The sequence below is a fragment of the Gymnoscopelus microlampas genome (genome assembly GCF_963454915.1).
Source record: "Gymnoscopelus microlampas genome assembly, chromosome: 5".
In the NCBI taxonomy this organism is placed as follows: Eukaryota; Metazoa; Chordata; class Actinopteri; order Myctophiformes; family Myctophidae; genus Gymnoscopelus; species Gymnoscopelus microlampas.
In genome coordinates this window covers 52,571,780-52,589,152 of record NC_139942.1, presented here as the reverse complement: position 1 = coordinate 52,589,152, position 17,373 = coordinate 52,571,780, and the positions used below count along the sequence as shown (strand labels likewise).

Here is a 17,373-nt window from a genome sequence, read left to right as displayed (position 1 = left end):
GACAATGTGTTATGTTTTCAAGCAAACACTCAAAGCTTTGCTTCTGGGTGGTCCCTGGAACAAAAGCATTTTGAGATGGGGGTCCGAGGCCAAATACATATACTTTTGGGGGTCCATGACATAAAAAGGTTTGAGAACCACTGATACAGCAATATAGGTTTTTCAGAAAAACTGATTTGAGTTACAAATGTTCTCTTTAAAAAAACATATCTTCAAAGATTTGCCACAAATGTTCACGATTTTTCAAAAAAATAGCAGATCTACAAGCTCATGGCACGGCACTCGGTGCCGTGCCATGAGCTTGTATATCTGCTATTTTTGAATAGCCAAAGAAAAAATGCCACAGATGCGTTCCCGGTCTAAATGGGCTAAAGACGAGGGAGCAGAGATCACGCTGGTTTAAACTTTTTCCAAGAGAAGGTGACCAGGAAGTTAAATCATGAATGTTTGTGGAGAGGAGAGAGGGAACACGGCAGCTTCTGTCAGGTGGAGATATAGCGGGGCCATGGTGCGGGTCATGTGGGTGTTTGACACGGAACCGGAGAGGTCCTCTGTCAAGCCAAAAAAAACCTATAGCCAGGTATATTGCGGTGGGTGTAATAGTGTGAGGTTTGAGATGAAAGTTTAATGTTCTCTCTGTTATTTATTAGCCTGTGTCCCAGCAGGGCGGTGTGTGGGGGCGGTGTGAAGGTTTGATATAAAAACTGGTCGCTGTCGTGTGTTTACTTGAGTGCCCCCAGTGGGTTGTGGGTTATAATGCGGTCTTCTGTCTTAATGCAAAGGTGGGGGGGGGGCTGAACAAGATCTACCCACCCAAAAAAATATATGATCCCATTGCTGAAAATACTTTAAAAATGTAACTGAGGGGGGCTTGACAAACGCACTTGGAATGGGAAATAGTGGGGAGGGAAATAAAAAGTCTTCCACCCATTCTGTATGGAAGTGGTACGTTTTCGGATTATTTGCCTCGCACATTTTTATATAACTTTGTAATGCTACTGACGTTTGCGCGCAACACTTGAAAACAATTCATTGCATTGGGGGGTTTGCCTCCTATAGAAGCCGTGAAGGGAGCTGACAGGCCCTTCTTGATGTCACTTTGATGTCAAAGTGGCAGATGCCAAAAAGACAAGGAATTTTGTGATTTTTGTTTATAAATATGTTTTTAATATTTAAATTAGTATTTTTAGGGGCCTGTCATGTGGTCTATCTGCACAGCCTGATCCACTGGTAGATCGCAATCTACCCCTGCTATAAACTATACCAGGAGTCTTCAACAGAGGTTGAAGACACAAATCTTTGTGTGATAGGAACTTTCGTTTTTACATTAACTTAGCTTGTAGATCGGCTATTCACAGCAAAGAGGTTTGGGGTAGGGGGAAAAAAGAGCAGCCCAAGTACAAGATTTCCAAGTATTGAGGGTTTTAGTGGTCAACTGCCTGAAAACACAATTAATAATTAACATGAATCCAACACATCCAAAACATACATTAACCACTTCAGTCCTATATACATTTCGACCATTTGAAAATAGCCGATCTACAAGGTCACAATGCGTTGCGATGCGACGCATTGTAAGCTTGTAGATCTGCTAGTTTCAAAATATTTTTATACATTTGAAAGCTTGAAATGGGATATGCTGCATAATGAGTATACTTTCTACTTTTGGTACTTTAAGTACATTTAAATACCAATGCTTTTGTACTTTTACTCAAGTGAATTTTACATTATGGACTTTTACTGTAACAGAGTATGTCTGTGCTGCAGTATTGAAACTTTAACTGTCTGGAGTACTTTTTTCCACCACTGTCGTACTGCTTCAGTATTGGGTCAGTGGAGGAATACCAACCTCTGGGTGTTCATGCCTCAAAGGCTGTATAACATTTTCTCCCAAAAAAGAGGAAAAGAAACAAAGGTCAAAACATCAGAGGTTACATTGAGGTGTCTGGAATATAAACACATTCAGTTCCCAAACCTCCATGCTGGAAGATGTCAGCAAGAATGAGAGTCATCAATAATAAGAGTATATAGTCATGACAGAGCAATGAAAAGCACACACACACACACACACACACACACACACACACACACACACACACACACACACACACACACACACACACACACACACACACACACACACACACACAGAATGCTACAGACTGGGAGTCGGGTCCTACTAGGTCAGATGATGTGGGATTTTTAGGTGTCCAAAAAGTTCTATTCTTCTAAAAAACTATTGCAAACTGTCGGCTGACGCCACTTTGTCGTGTGCATTGTGTGATTCTACGCTCCTTATCGCTGGCACGGTCGGCTATAGACCATGTTTTACACTGGTGGTTAATCAGTTAACAAACAAAATAGAGAATATCTGTTTTTATATCGCTCCCTGAATGAGGCCCGTTGTCTCTAGCTTATCCAGGCTTGCTCCCGGTGTTGATTTTGTCGACTAAAACTATAAAAAAAATGTTCGTCGACTACCTTTTTTCACTGACGAAAACTAAATGAAAACTAATAAAAACTAAATATAAAGTAAGCTACGATGACTAAGACTAAATATATTGACAATTCCATCGCAGACAAATAAAAACTATACTAAAAATTTTAGTGAGGGACTAGTGGAGAAGAGATCCAGTAGAACTAAAAGACAAGTCATTTTATGTTTGGTTGCGCTCGGGTGTTGCGCTCTGAAAATAGCCGATCTACAAGCTCACAACTTTGTGAGCTTGTAGATCGCGACTATTTTCAGAGCATGTAAAACATTTCAGATGACTAAGACTAAATGGAATTTTATTCAAAAGACTATGTCTAAAACTAAATCAAAATGTGCTGTCAAAATCAACTCCTGCTCCTGCACCAAACAAGCTAAACAGTCAACCAGGGAGCTCTACGGAGCCTTTTACTTTCTACAAATGTCTTCTAAATCCTATTTATATATTTTTTATGCTGCTATATACTGTATATCAGTAGTTCTCAAACTTTTTCATGAGAAGGACCATCCGAAATGATATGTATTGGGTCTCAAAATATTTTGTTCCAGGGACCCGCCTCGTGAAATCGTGAAAATGAAACAGATTATTTCCCAGTCTAAATGGGTTAATTAACCCATTTAGACTGGGAAATAATCTGTTTCATTCAATATTATTGAACAAGGGGACCTCTGATAAAAATCCATGCCCAGCATTGCATTTTTAAATGGACCATTTATCCAAAGTCCATCTCCAACAGCCTCGTCCTCTGGACAGCCGTATCGTATATCTAATAGAACAAAAGCCTTTGGAAATAGCTTTTCTGGTTTTGTGGAGCTCAGGTCCCGCACTGTTCATTTCAGCTGTGCTTTGGTTTCCGTTATTGACGCCGTGTTACTTATAGTTTCCATTATTCAAGAGATACAAGATTCAATCTAAAAGTTTTTGTTTGATACAAAAGTATAAGAGAGTACAATTCCTTGGTTTCGGCTCCTCAACTTTGCTGCAGCAAGTAAAACAGTAACGGCAACAAAATAGCAACGCAATGGAAATAGCAGTAAAGTAATAGCTTTATAGTTATTTATAGTTTTTAAATATTTAATACAATAACAATTGCCCAATGTTTGGTGCCCTTGTTTATAGGTGCATGCACGGATCCAACCTCTAAATATTAAAACCTGTGTGTGTGTGTGTGTGTGTGTGTGTGTGTGTGTGTGTGTGTGTGTGTGTGTGTGTGTGTGTGTGTGTGTGTGTGTGTGTGTGTGTGTGTGTGTGTGTGTGTGTGTGTGTGTGTGTGTGTGTGTGTTGAAACCCTCTTAAAAAAATGTTTGGATCTTGTATGCTACTGTATTTTGTAGATCCAAATCAAAGTATTCAAATGTGTGTGTGTGTGTGTGTGTGTGTGTGTGTGTGTGTGTGTGTGTGTGTGTGTGTGTGTGTGTGTGTGTGTGTGTGTGTGTGTGTGTGTGTGTGTGTGTGTGTGTGTGTGTGTGTGTGTGTGTGTGTTGAAACCCTCTTAAAAAAATGTTTGGATCTTGTATGCTACTGTATTTTGTAGATCCAAATCAAAGTATTCAAATGTGTGTGTGTGTGTGTGTGTGTGTGTGTGTGTGTGTGTGTGTGTGTGTGTGTGTGTGTGTGTGTGTGTGTGTGTGTGTGTGTGTGTGTGTGTGTGTGTGTGTGTGTGTGGGTGGGTGGGTGGGTGGGTGGGTGGGTGGGTGGGTGTGTGTTACGCATATTAACTATGGCTCCAGAAACGTTTGCAAATATCTGTCCTTGAAATATCATCTTTGGATCTGTGTGCTCTCATGCTACAGTGTGTTATTTGGAAGCAGAACAGGTCTGTGATAAAGGCTGCACTCTCATAATGTGTGGTGTAAAGTAACTAAGTACATTTACTCAAGTATTGTAGTTAAGTATGATTTTTTAGGTCATTTTACTTTACTGGAGTATTTCCAAATGTCAGTACTTTTACTTCACCTCCACTACATCCCAGAGGCAAATATTATGCGTTTACTCCGCAACAATTATTTGACAACTTTAGTTACTAGTTACTTTGTAGATTTTGATTATAATTACAAAACATACATTAACCACTTCAGCCCTATATACATTTCGTCCATTTGAAAATAGCCGATCTACAAGCTCACAATGCGTCGCGATGCGACGCATTGTGAGCTTGTAGATCTGCTATTTTCAAAAGATTTTGATACATTTGAAACGGGACATTCCAGATAAAGAGTACTTTCTACTTTTGGTACTTTAGATATATTTTGATACAAATAATTGTGTACTCGTACTGTAGTAAATATTGAATGCCGGACTTTACTTGTATAACAGAGTATTTTTACATTGCAGTATTGATACTTTTACTTAAGTAAAACATTTGAGTACTTTTTCCACCACTGATAACAGTCAAGTGACGCGTTTATAAACAGGAAACAAAACAACAATCCTCAAACACTTCAAGGTGCCTTTTGGCAAGGCAGTTATAAGACCCCAAATGCTGAACCGGATGTTCTCAGCTATTTACTGTATGTATGTATGTATGTATGGGCATGCTGAGAAGCTCTGAGGTGTGAATGATTATACAGTACTGTACGTGTAACCACGTAAAAATATGTAGCCGGTGCGGGCTCTGCAAGGAAAAGAGCATTCATGATGAGCAAGCCCTTCCCTCCATGGGAAAACAAAGGCTATATTGAAGCTACGCTAGCAAAAACCTCACCATAGCACAGCTCTGGGTCATGGGCAATGACCTGCTGTTTCATCAATAACACATCAAGGTAGAGGAGAAGAGAGAGAGCCTAGAGGAGGTTGGGTTGCAGGTGTGTGTGTGTGTGTGTGTGTGTGTGTGTGTGTGTGTGTGTGTGTGTGTGTGTGTGTGTGTGTGTGTGTGTGTGTGTGTGTGTGTGTGTGTGTGTGTGTGTGTGTGTGTGTGTGTGTGTGTGTGTGTGTGTGTGTGTGTGTGTGTGCGTGTGTGCGTGCGACCTTGATATCAAGAGCTGAACTACACATGAACTGAAGAACATATTAATGCAGCCTGGAGTTATGGTCCACCACATAACAGGAGAATTCACCGTGATGTCTTATTTATGCTTTTTGGGGCGGTGTAGCCGCCCCCTATAAGTGAGTTTTGGACACCGACCAAAAAAATTGTGTACCCCCTAACCCTTCCATTGTTAATGCAAATCGATACTTTTTTCATATCAGCCAATCACATTGCAGCTAGTGTCATCACCACTAACTGTAATGTGATTGGCTGACTTTGCAAATTCAGGACTGTGATTGGCTAGCGAAACACATGACACATGTGCAGCCCTATGAATAGCAGTATGGACTTTAAAAAAAGTCATTTATCCTTTTTTTAAAGTGAGTCATGTTGTGATGACCACACACCGCCCACTTCACACTGGGTGTGATTTTTTATTTTATACTTGGCCGTTGGGCCAGTGTTGCACCACACCCAAAATAGCAGATTTGAAAGCTCCCACCGCGTTGCGTTATCCGCTCCTGCTCAGGGGAGATAGATATTAGGCTTCTTGGCTACAGGCAGGGCTACTCTGCTCAATTCACCCTCCCTTTCATCCTCCCCCCATTATGGGGAAACCCAGTGCAGGTCACCCAGTGCTGGACTAAGTACTTAACCCCAGTACTTGAGTCAAAGTATATTGTTGCCGTCGGGCAGAAACCTCTCGTAAATGTAGTAAATTAACACCCTACTTGACCGGCAGCGGTTCCGGTATAGGGGACACAAAGAGTCTCCTTTGTGTCTCCTACCGGAACCGCTGCCTACCGGTCCGCTGGTCATCAAATAATTGGCTTAGGAATGAGACAAAAACTAAATAATATCCATGAATTCAAGTCTCCATGGGGTGACTAATAGATTTTGTTGAACTATCCCTTTAAACAAGTGCAATTGTAAGTGATGACACACAGAAATGAGCAGACACACACTTGGAACTGGAACACTATAAAAGGCTGATGAATGGGTACCTTGACTTGGCTGACATTTTGCCACCCACCTGAAAATGTATTTTCTGTTCATTAAAGAGCTGGAGAGACATGGAGATCCCCTGTGACTGAACAAGCACTCTATAGCGATGATTACTATCACAATATAGTGCTTTAACCTTTTAACAAAAACAAAAAACGTTTTGTTTTCACCAAAAAATATCACTTACCTTAGCTTTAATCCCATTTTCCAAGCTACAGTATACAATGCCCGGCTCCTGTTTCCGCTCTACACTAAATATCTTGGCTGAAAATAGCCGATATACAAGCTCACAAAACGACACAACGCGGCACGTTGTGAGCATGTAGATATTCTATTTTTGCCGAATGTTATAGCCCCTCACACATGTTTGGGGGACATTTTAACATCTACTCAGGCTTTTGTTTTATCCCAGACAGTTTTAACTTTTTTTTTTTTGCTTGATTCAGTATTTAGATATTTGATATTCATTTTATCATAACCCATTGTAACTTCAAACTCCATTTTAACCATTATAGATTCATTGAAAACACACGTCCTTGGTTCTTGTGACTGATATTTATATTGTATTGTAAAAAGTAAAAAAAAAAAAAAAACTTAACACATACACCTGGACATCTAGTTCATGTGTTGGTATTATAGATATAGATTTGGTCATAACAAGACTGTAGACTTCATTAATACATTGCTCAGCATACAGCATATAGTCTACATATCCCTCAATGATTAAAACTAAGAAGAATATCAACAGATAGTGCAACAATGATAGATAACATATTTTAACATGTTAATTGATTGATAACATGTGAGTTATACATGATATAAGTGACCACCGGCACCTACCACTCTTTGCAATAGACAATGGGTTTTTAATTAAAAGCGGATATCAATGCTTGTAGAAATGGTCCGACACAAAACACAGGAAGCCATGATGAGTGCATTTAAGGGAGATTTAATGCCTGAAAAGAGGTTTATGCTGAAGAAGAAGAAGAAGAAAAGAGGCAGTTAAGCCTACACTTCCTACATTAACAGAACACGATGAACCAAATTGCCCGTTAAAAGGAATCCAGAGGGAAGAATAAATAATGTGGATAAAGCATGTATTCCTAAGGGGCTGCAGAATGCATGCAGGAAGAAAAATACACTCTACAGGAAATACCTTAAAACTGAAAAATTATAACCATTATAAGCTGTAATAAGAAAGAGTGGTGTAGGAATTGTTTGCTGGAAAATAGAAGTGATATTCAGGGAACATTGAAAGTGCTCAACGGCATAATCAACAGAGGTAATGGGAAAAAGTAGATGACCCTATAGTTCAGAGCGTGGCAGGGGGGGGGGGGGCACAGAGTAACGTGAGGTGAATGGGACAGCCAGTTCAGAGGATCAACAGAAAGTTGCTGTAGTTATGCCCAGTGGTAAAAGTATCAATACTGCAATGTAGAAATACTCTGTTACAAGCAAAAGTCCGGAATTCAAAATATACTTGAGTAAAAATACAACAGTATTGGTATCAAAATGTACTTAAAGTACCAAAAGTAAAAGTAAGAAAAAAAACATTTTGAACATAGCCGATCTACAAGCTCACAAGATTCAAAGATCTACAAAGTAACTAGTAAGGGCACGGTCACAGGGCACGCATGTAAATGTGTTGATTCATGGTCTTGCGGATCTTTCCGCGTACATCTTGCGTTTATGCGTTCTATGCTGCTTTCCCCCCCTCTGTCCAATCGGGTGAGTGGAAGGCGGAGCGTCCCAAGACTCAGGAAGTGACATGGTGCTTGTGATACAGCAACTGGTTGTAGCTGTTGCATGGGAGGGTCCTGAGAGTGAGTGACAGGTGGGTCACTCCGTTTATTTAGAATGTGCTGGCTGCAAAAAACTGTGGCCGCGCACAACCTGAGTTTAACAGCGGCCGACCATGTTTTGTTGGGACTGCGCCCTAACTAGGAGTAAAAGTACAATATTTTCCTCTGAGATGTAGTGGAGTAGAAGTATGCTCCACACATATACAGTATACACTGTATATGTGTGTGTGTGTGTGTGTGTGTGTGTGTGTGTGTGTGTGTGTGTGTGTGTGTGTGTGTGTGTGTGTGTGCGTGTGCGTGCGTGCGTGCGTGCACTGTACTGTATATTGTCCTCACTGACATGAAAAAGGTGTTATTCCATAAGCTACAGAGTATTTATGGACATCACACCTTCATTCACACCTTGTGGCTTTACAGAGCCATGTTGTACCCTTTCTTCTGCTGATAGAATGGAGGATGATACTTTTCACAGGAACATTTCCTTTTTTTACAGACGCTGATGAAATCACAGCTCAGTCGTCAAAGCCCTTCAAAATGAGACCCCATTCTGCCAATTCTATTCTAGCCCACATGATGGTTTATAGCAGGGGTCTTCAACGTTTTCAGGCCAAGGACCCCCTAGCTGAGAGAGAGATGAAGCAGGGACCCCCTACTCTATATTGTATAAAGTTGTGTTTCAGATGAAAACATTTTTTACTTAGTCTGCTCTTTTTTCCCTCTACACCTATAGCCTCTTTGCCAAAAATAGCCGATCTACAAGCTCTCAACGCCTCGCGCTGCGAGGCGTTGAGAGCTTGTAGATCAGCTATTTTCGGCTAATGTTCCCCTCAGGAATTCCCTAGAAGGAATTCTAGGGTTCAAGTGGTTAAGGTAAAAAAAATAATCCTATCACACAAAGATTTGGCGGACCCCCTATAGTAGCTCTGAGGACCCCCTAGGGGTCCCGGACCCCCTGTTGAAGACCCCTGGTTTATAGTGATTTTATCACACCACTGACGTGTGGTGTGGCATCAACAAATCGTTCTTTTTAACCCATTCAAACCGGGAACGCATCTGTGTAACCACTTTAACCATTATTTTATACTTTGGCTATTGAAAAATAGCAGATCTACATGCTTGTAGACGGGACGGACACGTATATTTTGAGATGGGGGTCCACGGCAAAACAACATGTTCACTTTAAAAAATATATATTCAAAGATTTGGAAAAAAAGATCTGCTAATAAATAAATAGCAGATCTACAAGCTCATAGCGCGGCACTCGTTTTTTGCAATTATGCCTAAACCTAACCTTAACACTAACCTCAGTATAACTACAGTATATGCCTGCCAGGGAGCCAATCAGACACAGGTAAGGTGAGTCTATCCCATAACGTTGGTGGGATCCATAATAACGTGTCCCGACTAAGAATTGATATAGCCAAATCTGATTGACCAAATGTTGCCTATAGTCGACTGGTAGTCGAATCATGCGCAAAAGAAAAAACTAAAAACTAAACAAAAAAAAAGACAAACATTATTTGGCAGTTGAATCAGACTCCCTTGATTGATTAGTCGACTATTCGACTAATCGCGGACAGGTCTACAAGCTTGTAGATCGTCTATTTTGGGCATGTGACACCCCGATGAAGTATGAATCATCAGAGCTCATTCTTTTTCTGCTCACACACACTCACATGTCCATTATTATAGTGGAGGGGCTGTTTCTGCCCCTCGGGACACAGTGTTATCTGGAGACAGAAAGGGGACAATCTCTCTTGTCCTTGGCTGAGCAGAGCTGGTCAATGGAACGAGAGAGAGAGAGAGAGAGGCATAGTCATAGAGGGAGAGAGAGAGAGGGGGGGGGGGGGGGGGGGGTCATGAGGTTTGGGAGAAAGAGAAAGAGAGAGGGACGGAGAGAATGGCTCTTTGAAGTTGGTCAAGAGGGAGCGACAGAATGGTGGCCAGAGCCTTTTGAGGCTCCGATATCTTTCTGTGTGTGTGTGTGTGTGTGTGTGTGTGTGTGTGTGTGTGTGTGTGTGTGTGTCTGTGTGTGTGTGTGTGTGTGTGTGTGTGTGTGTGTGTGTGTGTGTGTGTGTGTGTGTGTGTGTGTGTGTGTGTGTGTGTGTGTGTGTGTGTGTGTGTGTGTGTGTGTGTGTGCGTGTGTGTGTGTGTTCCTCTTTAGTCTATTCTCCAGCAGTACACCTGATATGATCAGGAAACAGCCCACTGGTTCCTCTGTGTGCAGTCAGTCACCTGGTCACTGCGCTGCTGGGATATGTGTGTGTGTGTGTGTGTGTGTGTGTGTGTGTGTGTGTGTGTGTGTGTGTGTGTGTGTGTGTGTGTGTGTGTGCTGCTGGGATATGTATGTGTGTGTGTGTGTGTGTGTGTGTGTGTGTGTGTGTGTGTGTGTGTGTGTGTGTGTGTGTGTGTGTGTGTGTGTGTGTGTGTGTGTGTGTGTGTGTGTGTGTGTGTGTGTGTTGCTGGGATATCTGTGTGTGTGTGTGTGTGTGTGTGTGTGTGTGTGTGTGTGTGTGTGTGTGTGTGTGTGTGTGTGTGTGTGTGTGTGTGTATGTGTGTGTGTGTGTACATGTGCGTGTGTGCATGCTTCTTTACTATAACTATGAGTGCCAGTTGATAATTTGTTCAACATACATAGAAAGATTTATTCACAGCGACAGTGAGAAAATAGCATTTGGCTAACACTTTCAGTTTGTATAGATTAAAGGGATAGTTCACCCCCAAAAAAAGGTTTTCTATCGATTAAGATCACCGTTTACCCTCCTCTGTGTTTTGTAACACATATTGTAACTTTTTAATGTCAAGGATATCCCCCAAATTAATATGAATCTGTCCGTGCATCTGAAAATATGTTGTGCCAGGGACCCCCCTGCATACAGCCGATCTACAAGCTCACAACGTTGTGAGCTTGTAGATAAAGACAATTTTGAAATAAATTTAACAGGTCCCTGGCACAAAATATTTTCAGATGAATGGGTCGGTGGATAAATACATATTAATTTGGGGGTCTTTGGCATGAAAATGAGAACCACTGGTTTAAACAACATTAAGGATGCAAGCTCCAATGAGCAACTACACTTCAGAAACGAGCCCAAAAAAAAAAAAAGACGTGCCATATTTACAAGCAACTTGACAGAAAAACAAGCCCAAAATCGCTTATAATAAGCAGACATGGCAACACCTCTGGGTAGCTATGTGATGAAGGTGATTAACCATATCTCTATCACTCGGCTGGAGGGTGTGCATTATTTTACAGATAACAGCATGGCTGCAAATCTCATCACCGTTCTCAATGAATTATGCATAATAGCAATTAAACAAGCTATCCATATTTAAAACAGCATGGATTACCTAACCTAACCCGTTAAAACGTTTTTTTGGGGGGGGGGGCACGAACAAAAAAAGTTGACACTGTAAAGTGTGATGGCGGTACAACTCTGCTGGTGCTTTTTACAGCTTGCCAAAGCTGTATAAAGTACAATAAACAGACTCGATAAACAGACCAGTCGTCACTTTCTAGTTACGTTCTCACTTTCTCCTTATAGAGGATATGCGCATGCTTAAAGTGAATCGCACATCGAGTGGCAAAGAAACATGCAAAATGAGTTTAATATTGTTTAATGTTGTTTAATGCAATCAGATATGACTTTTCTGTTTGGATGCATGGGCTGTCAAGGCCAGAAAGTATTTATTTGACACTCAGTAGGCATTCCTGCATAACTTCTGGGTTTGATGATGATGTCACACGCATATCCTCTATTGGCCAAAGGCCAGCCAATGAGGGGTCGCCAATGGCTTCCCATACTCTGAACCGTGCCCCCAGAACCACGCTGGAACAGTGAAGCTGCCGCTCTCTCTCAGAGTTACAGACCCATAAGGGTCCATTTGGTTCCTATAAATCATTTAGCTGGGGACCCCCTGGTATCCCCTCAAGTACCCCTGGGGGTCCCCGGACCCCACTTTGAGAACCAATGCCTTAGGGGGTTGTGGGTTCGAAACCACCGTGGTGCAGCCGCCTTTGTCGAGCGTCTATACGCAAACATAATTGGCCCGTGTTCGGGGGAGGGAAGGCAGACAGGGAGGAAGATATTGGTCATTGCATGCAGGGCGGGAGTAGGACGAAGGCTCTACGTCCTCTCTCACACTCCCTCCTCCTCCTCGTCCTCCTCTACTCCTATCCGTGGAGTCAGGACGAAGGCTCTACGTCAGTGGTTCTCAAACATTTTTGGCTCAGGTCACCCCTGTTGTTAACCTTTTCCTCCATGGCACCCCTGGAATTACATTGTTACTTTATAGCAACTTTGTCATATTAACAACACATTAACTGCCAAAAACGTAGTCCTACGGTCCGTTAAATCCAACTGTTAAGCGCCGAGACCGTAGCCCTACGGTCCGGGTGCTTTTTGTAACACCACCGGAAGTCGGAACTATTTGCGATCCCGTTCTTCGTTTCCCGTCGGCCTCCATTCTAAGGCGCACACTAAAACTCCATTTTAGGCCTTGTTGTTTTTTCTCCTCGCATTTCCTATGTTAACATAAACGGTCAGAACTCAAACATGGCTGCCTCGTTTCACACGTGGTCTGCACTGCTAGACGCAGGCAGATGTCGGCGATGTATGTAAACAAAGCAGAGATCACTTTATGGATTTTAACAAGGTCTATGGCGACGTGAAAAAAACAACAAAAAAACCTTGGCACTGGTGAGTACATTCTGAGATTAGCCCTTGGCAGTGGATGTGTTAACGGTACGTAAATCTGTAAATCTGTCCGCCAAAGATGCAGTATGTTTCCATTAGGACAGACTGAAAATTACTTTTATACTTGCCGTCTAACCACTTAAACCCCAGCATTATTCTGGGGGGAACATTCACCAAAAAATAGCCGATCTACAAGCTCACAACGCGTCACGTTGTGACGCGTTGTGAGCTTGTAGATCGGCTGTTTTTGGTGAAGAGACTTGGTGTAATGTGTAGGCTGAAAAAGAACGCAGCAAGTACAGTTTAACTACGGTCCGTTTTTACTAAGTATAGAGGGTCTACGTGGTTAAACTGAAGTGACATTGATAAATACCAAATCTTATCAAGTATTTTGAGGCACCCCTGGACTTGCGTCGAGGCACCTGAGGGTGCCGTGCCGCGGCACCCACTTTGAGAAGCCCTGCCCTACGTCGTCGTCTCGGTGGGGGGGCAGGTGAGTCACGATATGACAGGCAGCAGTGACGACACAGAAATGTGTGTGAGGAGGAATTCATTGGCATAATGAATCGGGGGAGAAAAAGGAGGTAAAGAATAATTGCCGACTTTAAAACATTTTTTTTAACCCATTGAGACCTGAAGCCGATTCTACATGTCTCCTAAATCTCAACAGTTTTCTGAAAAACGTATGTTTCTATATCAGTGGTGCTCAAACTTTCATGTCAAGGACCCCCAAAATTATATGTATTTGGCCGCGGACCCCATCAAAATATTTTGTTCCAGGGACCCCCCAGAAACAAAGATTTGAGTTAAAAATGTTCGCTTTAAAAATATATATGTTTCAAAGATTTGCACACATTTTCACGATTTTTCAAAAATAGCAGATCTACAAGCTCATAGCGCGGCACTCGGTGCCGCGCTATGAGCTTGTAGATCTGCTATTTTTGAATAGCCTAAAGTGTAAAATAATGCTTTTTAGCTCAAATCTAAAAATGACACAGTTCCAGGTCTTAATGGGAAAGAAAACATTTTTTAACACAAATCGTGGCTGGGGGTCCCTGGCACAAATATTTTTAGATGGGGGGGGGGGGGGTCTTGGCCAAATACACACACAAAAAGTTTGAGAAGCACTGTATTATCATTGGATGTATGGCTTCTTCTAAACTATCATTATGACCAGGCAGCTGTTTGGGGATGGTCCATGGTTCTGCCAAAGTTCAGCATCATTTACATGTTGTTTTAGTGGTTAAAGCAGTGTAGTGTTATGTGTGTCGGTTTGGCAGAGCAGAGGGTCTTTAGGGTCTCTTTTAATGACCAACACAACACAGAGCTTTCAGATAGACAGCATGCTGAACCTGGAGCTGTGACAGCCTGCTCAAAAGTCTCTCTCTCGCTCCCGCTCCCGCTCATCTCTCATCTCTCTCACTCATCTCTCTCTCTCCCCTCGCTCTCCCCTCTCTCTCTGCCCCTCTCTCTCTCCCCCCCCTCTCCCACCCATCTCTGTCCCATCTCCCCTCCCTCTCTCTCCCCTCCCCTCTCTCCCATCTCCCCTCCCTCTCTCCCCTCCCTCTCTCTCCCATCTCCCCTCCCTCTCTCTCCCATCTCCCCTCCCTCTCTCTCCCATCTCCCCTCCCTCTCTCTCTCTCATCTCTCTCTCTCTCTCTCTCTCTCTCTCTCTCTCTCTCTCTCTCCTCTCTCTCTCTCTCTCTCTCTCTCTCTCTCTCTCTCTCTCTCTCTTTCTCCCCCATCTCTCTCTCCCATCTCTCCCCCTCTCTCTCATCGAGAGAGCTATACGCTCATTTCTTTACTCTCTCACACTCCCTCTCTTCTCCTCCTCCTCCTCCTCTCCTCTCATGGGGGGAGTCAGTCAGTCAGTCAGTCAGTGCTGATGTGCAGTGGAGCAGAAAGCATCTTGTGGTTGTGTGTGTCGGATGGCAGAGAGAGGCAGAGCAGAGCAGACTGTTACTGTAGGATACACTGTGCACACAGCACCGCGGACGCAGGAGCCAAGCGCACACACACACTCACTCTGGAGGAGGTGTAGGGGAGCAGTGTGTCAGACAGCAGTGTGTCAATACTAAGGAGACTTAAGGAATAAGGAGAACCCGCGTGTTTAGAGAGGAACGGACTGGAGAGGAGAAGTTTGCCGTCTCTCCCTCTCTCTCTCTCTCTCTCTCTCTCTCTCTCTCTCTCTCTCTCTCTCTCTCTCTCTCTCTCTCTCTCTCTCTCTGTCAGACGGGCTTCTTCTTCTCTGCAGCATCTTGACATGTTCATCTACTCCTCCACCATGGATCTGAGGACTTATAAAAGTCTCTGTGGAATTACTATTGCACGGGTCGTTTGGCTTATTTCCAGCGCGTACAGCGGGACAACTGGAGAAGGTAAGCTCTGTGACTCTGTGACCGATACCTGACAGCGTTGCCAGGTCTGCTTATTATTAAGTGACTTTGTGGGCTTGTTTTTCTCAACCCATTAAGACCTGCGGCTGCGGACCCCCCCCCATCTCAAAATACTTTGTTCCAGGGACCCCCCCCCCCCCCGGATCGAAGCAAAGATTTGAGTTACAGATGTTCGCGATATTTTAAAAAATAGCAGATCTACAAGCTCATAGCGCGGCACTTTGTGCCGCGCTATGAGCTTGTATATCTGCTATTTTTCCATCAGCCAAATAAATCTAAAATGACACAGATGCATTCCCCGTCTCAATGGGTTAAGTTAAGTCGCTTGTATAAATATTTGGTAGTTGCGGTACGTTGGTATTTTTTGTTTCTAAAGTGTTTTCGGGGCTTGTTTTCATAGGTTTGCTTATTTCTCTCGCAAACACTGGCAACGACTGATATCGGAGCAATTTGGTGCAGCTCTGTAGAGTAAGACCTACTGGTGATGACGATGTGGAGTCATTACAAGAAGAAGCTGAGGGCTGTTGATCTCAATATCAATTGCCCTTATAATTAAAATGCCCTCATTTACCGCATCAGAGGCATGAATTGATTTAAGCGCAGCGCTATATAGCCGGTCGGGATTCAACAGTGGTGGAAAGAAACTAAGTACATTTACTTAAGTACTGTACTTAAGTACAATTTTGAGGTATTTGTACTTTCTTGAGTATTTCCAATTTTCCAATACTTTTACTTCTACTCCACTACATCTCAGAGGCAAATGTTGTACTTTTACTCCACTACAATTATTTGAAAACTTTAGTTACTAGTTACTTTGTAGATTTTGATTATTATTACAAAACATACATTGACCACTTCAGCCCTATATACATTTCGGCCATTTGAAAATAGCCGATCTACAAGCTCACGATGCGTCGCGACGCATCGTGAGCTTGTAAGATCTGCTATTTTCAAATGTGTTTATACATTTGAAAACTTAAAATGGGACATTCTGCATAATGACTACTTTTACTTTTGGTACTTTAAGTACATTTTGATGCTAATACTTTTGTACTTTTACTCAAGTACATTTTGAATTAGTGCATTTTTTTTTGTGCATTTTGGTGTCAGGTAGTGTCAGGCATCTCCATATATGGAGCGGGCTATCTCCGCTATGCCCCCGAATCGAACTATGACATCAGCCCTATAGACAGTTTCGGCTATATCCATACATGGAGCTCCGGGGATGGGGTTCTCTGATGTCAGAGCTAAGGTATGCCAGGTCATCTCCATGTATAGCCGTCTAGGAGATTCTATGATGTCAGACTTGGGGAGGTTGGTTGTCTCCATCTACGGGGATTCTCCATCTATGGGAAGCTTAGGATCACATGGGTCACTAGGGTCAGGACTGAAGGGGTCTTTATATAGGTTTCTGGGCATCCTGCTATGATCCACCCTGCGGTCAGTGGTGGAAAGTAACCAAGTACATGTACTCAAGTACTGTACTTAAGTACACATTTTAGGTACTTTTACTTTACTAAAGTATTTCCAATTTTCAATACTTTTACTTCTACTCCACTACATCTCAGAGGCAAATATTGTACTTTTACTCCACTACTTTTATTTGAAAACTTTAGTTACTAGTTACTTTGCCGATATGAATTGTGATATTATAAAACATACATTAACCACTTGAGCCCTATTTTATACATAGGCTATTTGAAAATAGTCGATCTACAAGCTCACAACGCGTCGCGAAAGCGACTGCTGCGAAGCTAGAAGCGACTGCTGTTAAACGACCAGTAGAAACGACCAGTAGAAGCGACCCGCGAAGCGACTGCTGTTAAATGCAGGTTGTGCGCAGCCACAGTTTTTTGCAGCCAGTGGATTCTAAAAAACGGGACTCACTTTCAGGACCCTCCCCGTAGCCCCCACCGCCTTCTGCCTTGAGCACCATGGTGCTTCCTGAGTCTTGGGACGGTCCGCCTTCGACTCACCCGATGGAGAGGAGGAGAAGTCAGCTCCTGCCTCCAG

At 42.8% G+C, this 17,373-nt stretch overlaps 1 protein-coding gene across 1 annotated transcript in view; it reads left to right on the top strand.

Moving 5' to 3' along the window:
- Positions 1-15,248: 15,248 nt before the first annotated feature.
- LOC311045353 (contactin-associated protein-like 4) overlaps positions 15,249-17,373 on the top strand; it is a gene marked incomplete at both ends in the record, with an annotated part of 213,324 nt that continues 211,199 nt past the window's right edge. The window contains one exon of the mRNA XM_084057199.1: positions 15,249-15,342. Within this exon, the coding sequence (XP_083913325.1) occupies positions 15,249-15,342 (94 nt within the window). The remainder of the gene's footprint in view (positions 15,343-17,373) is intronic.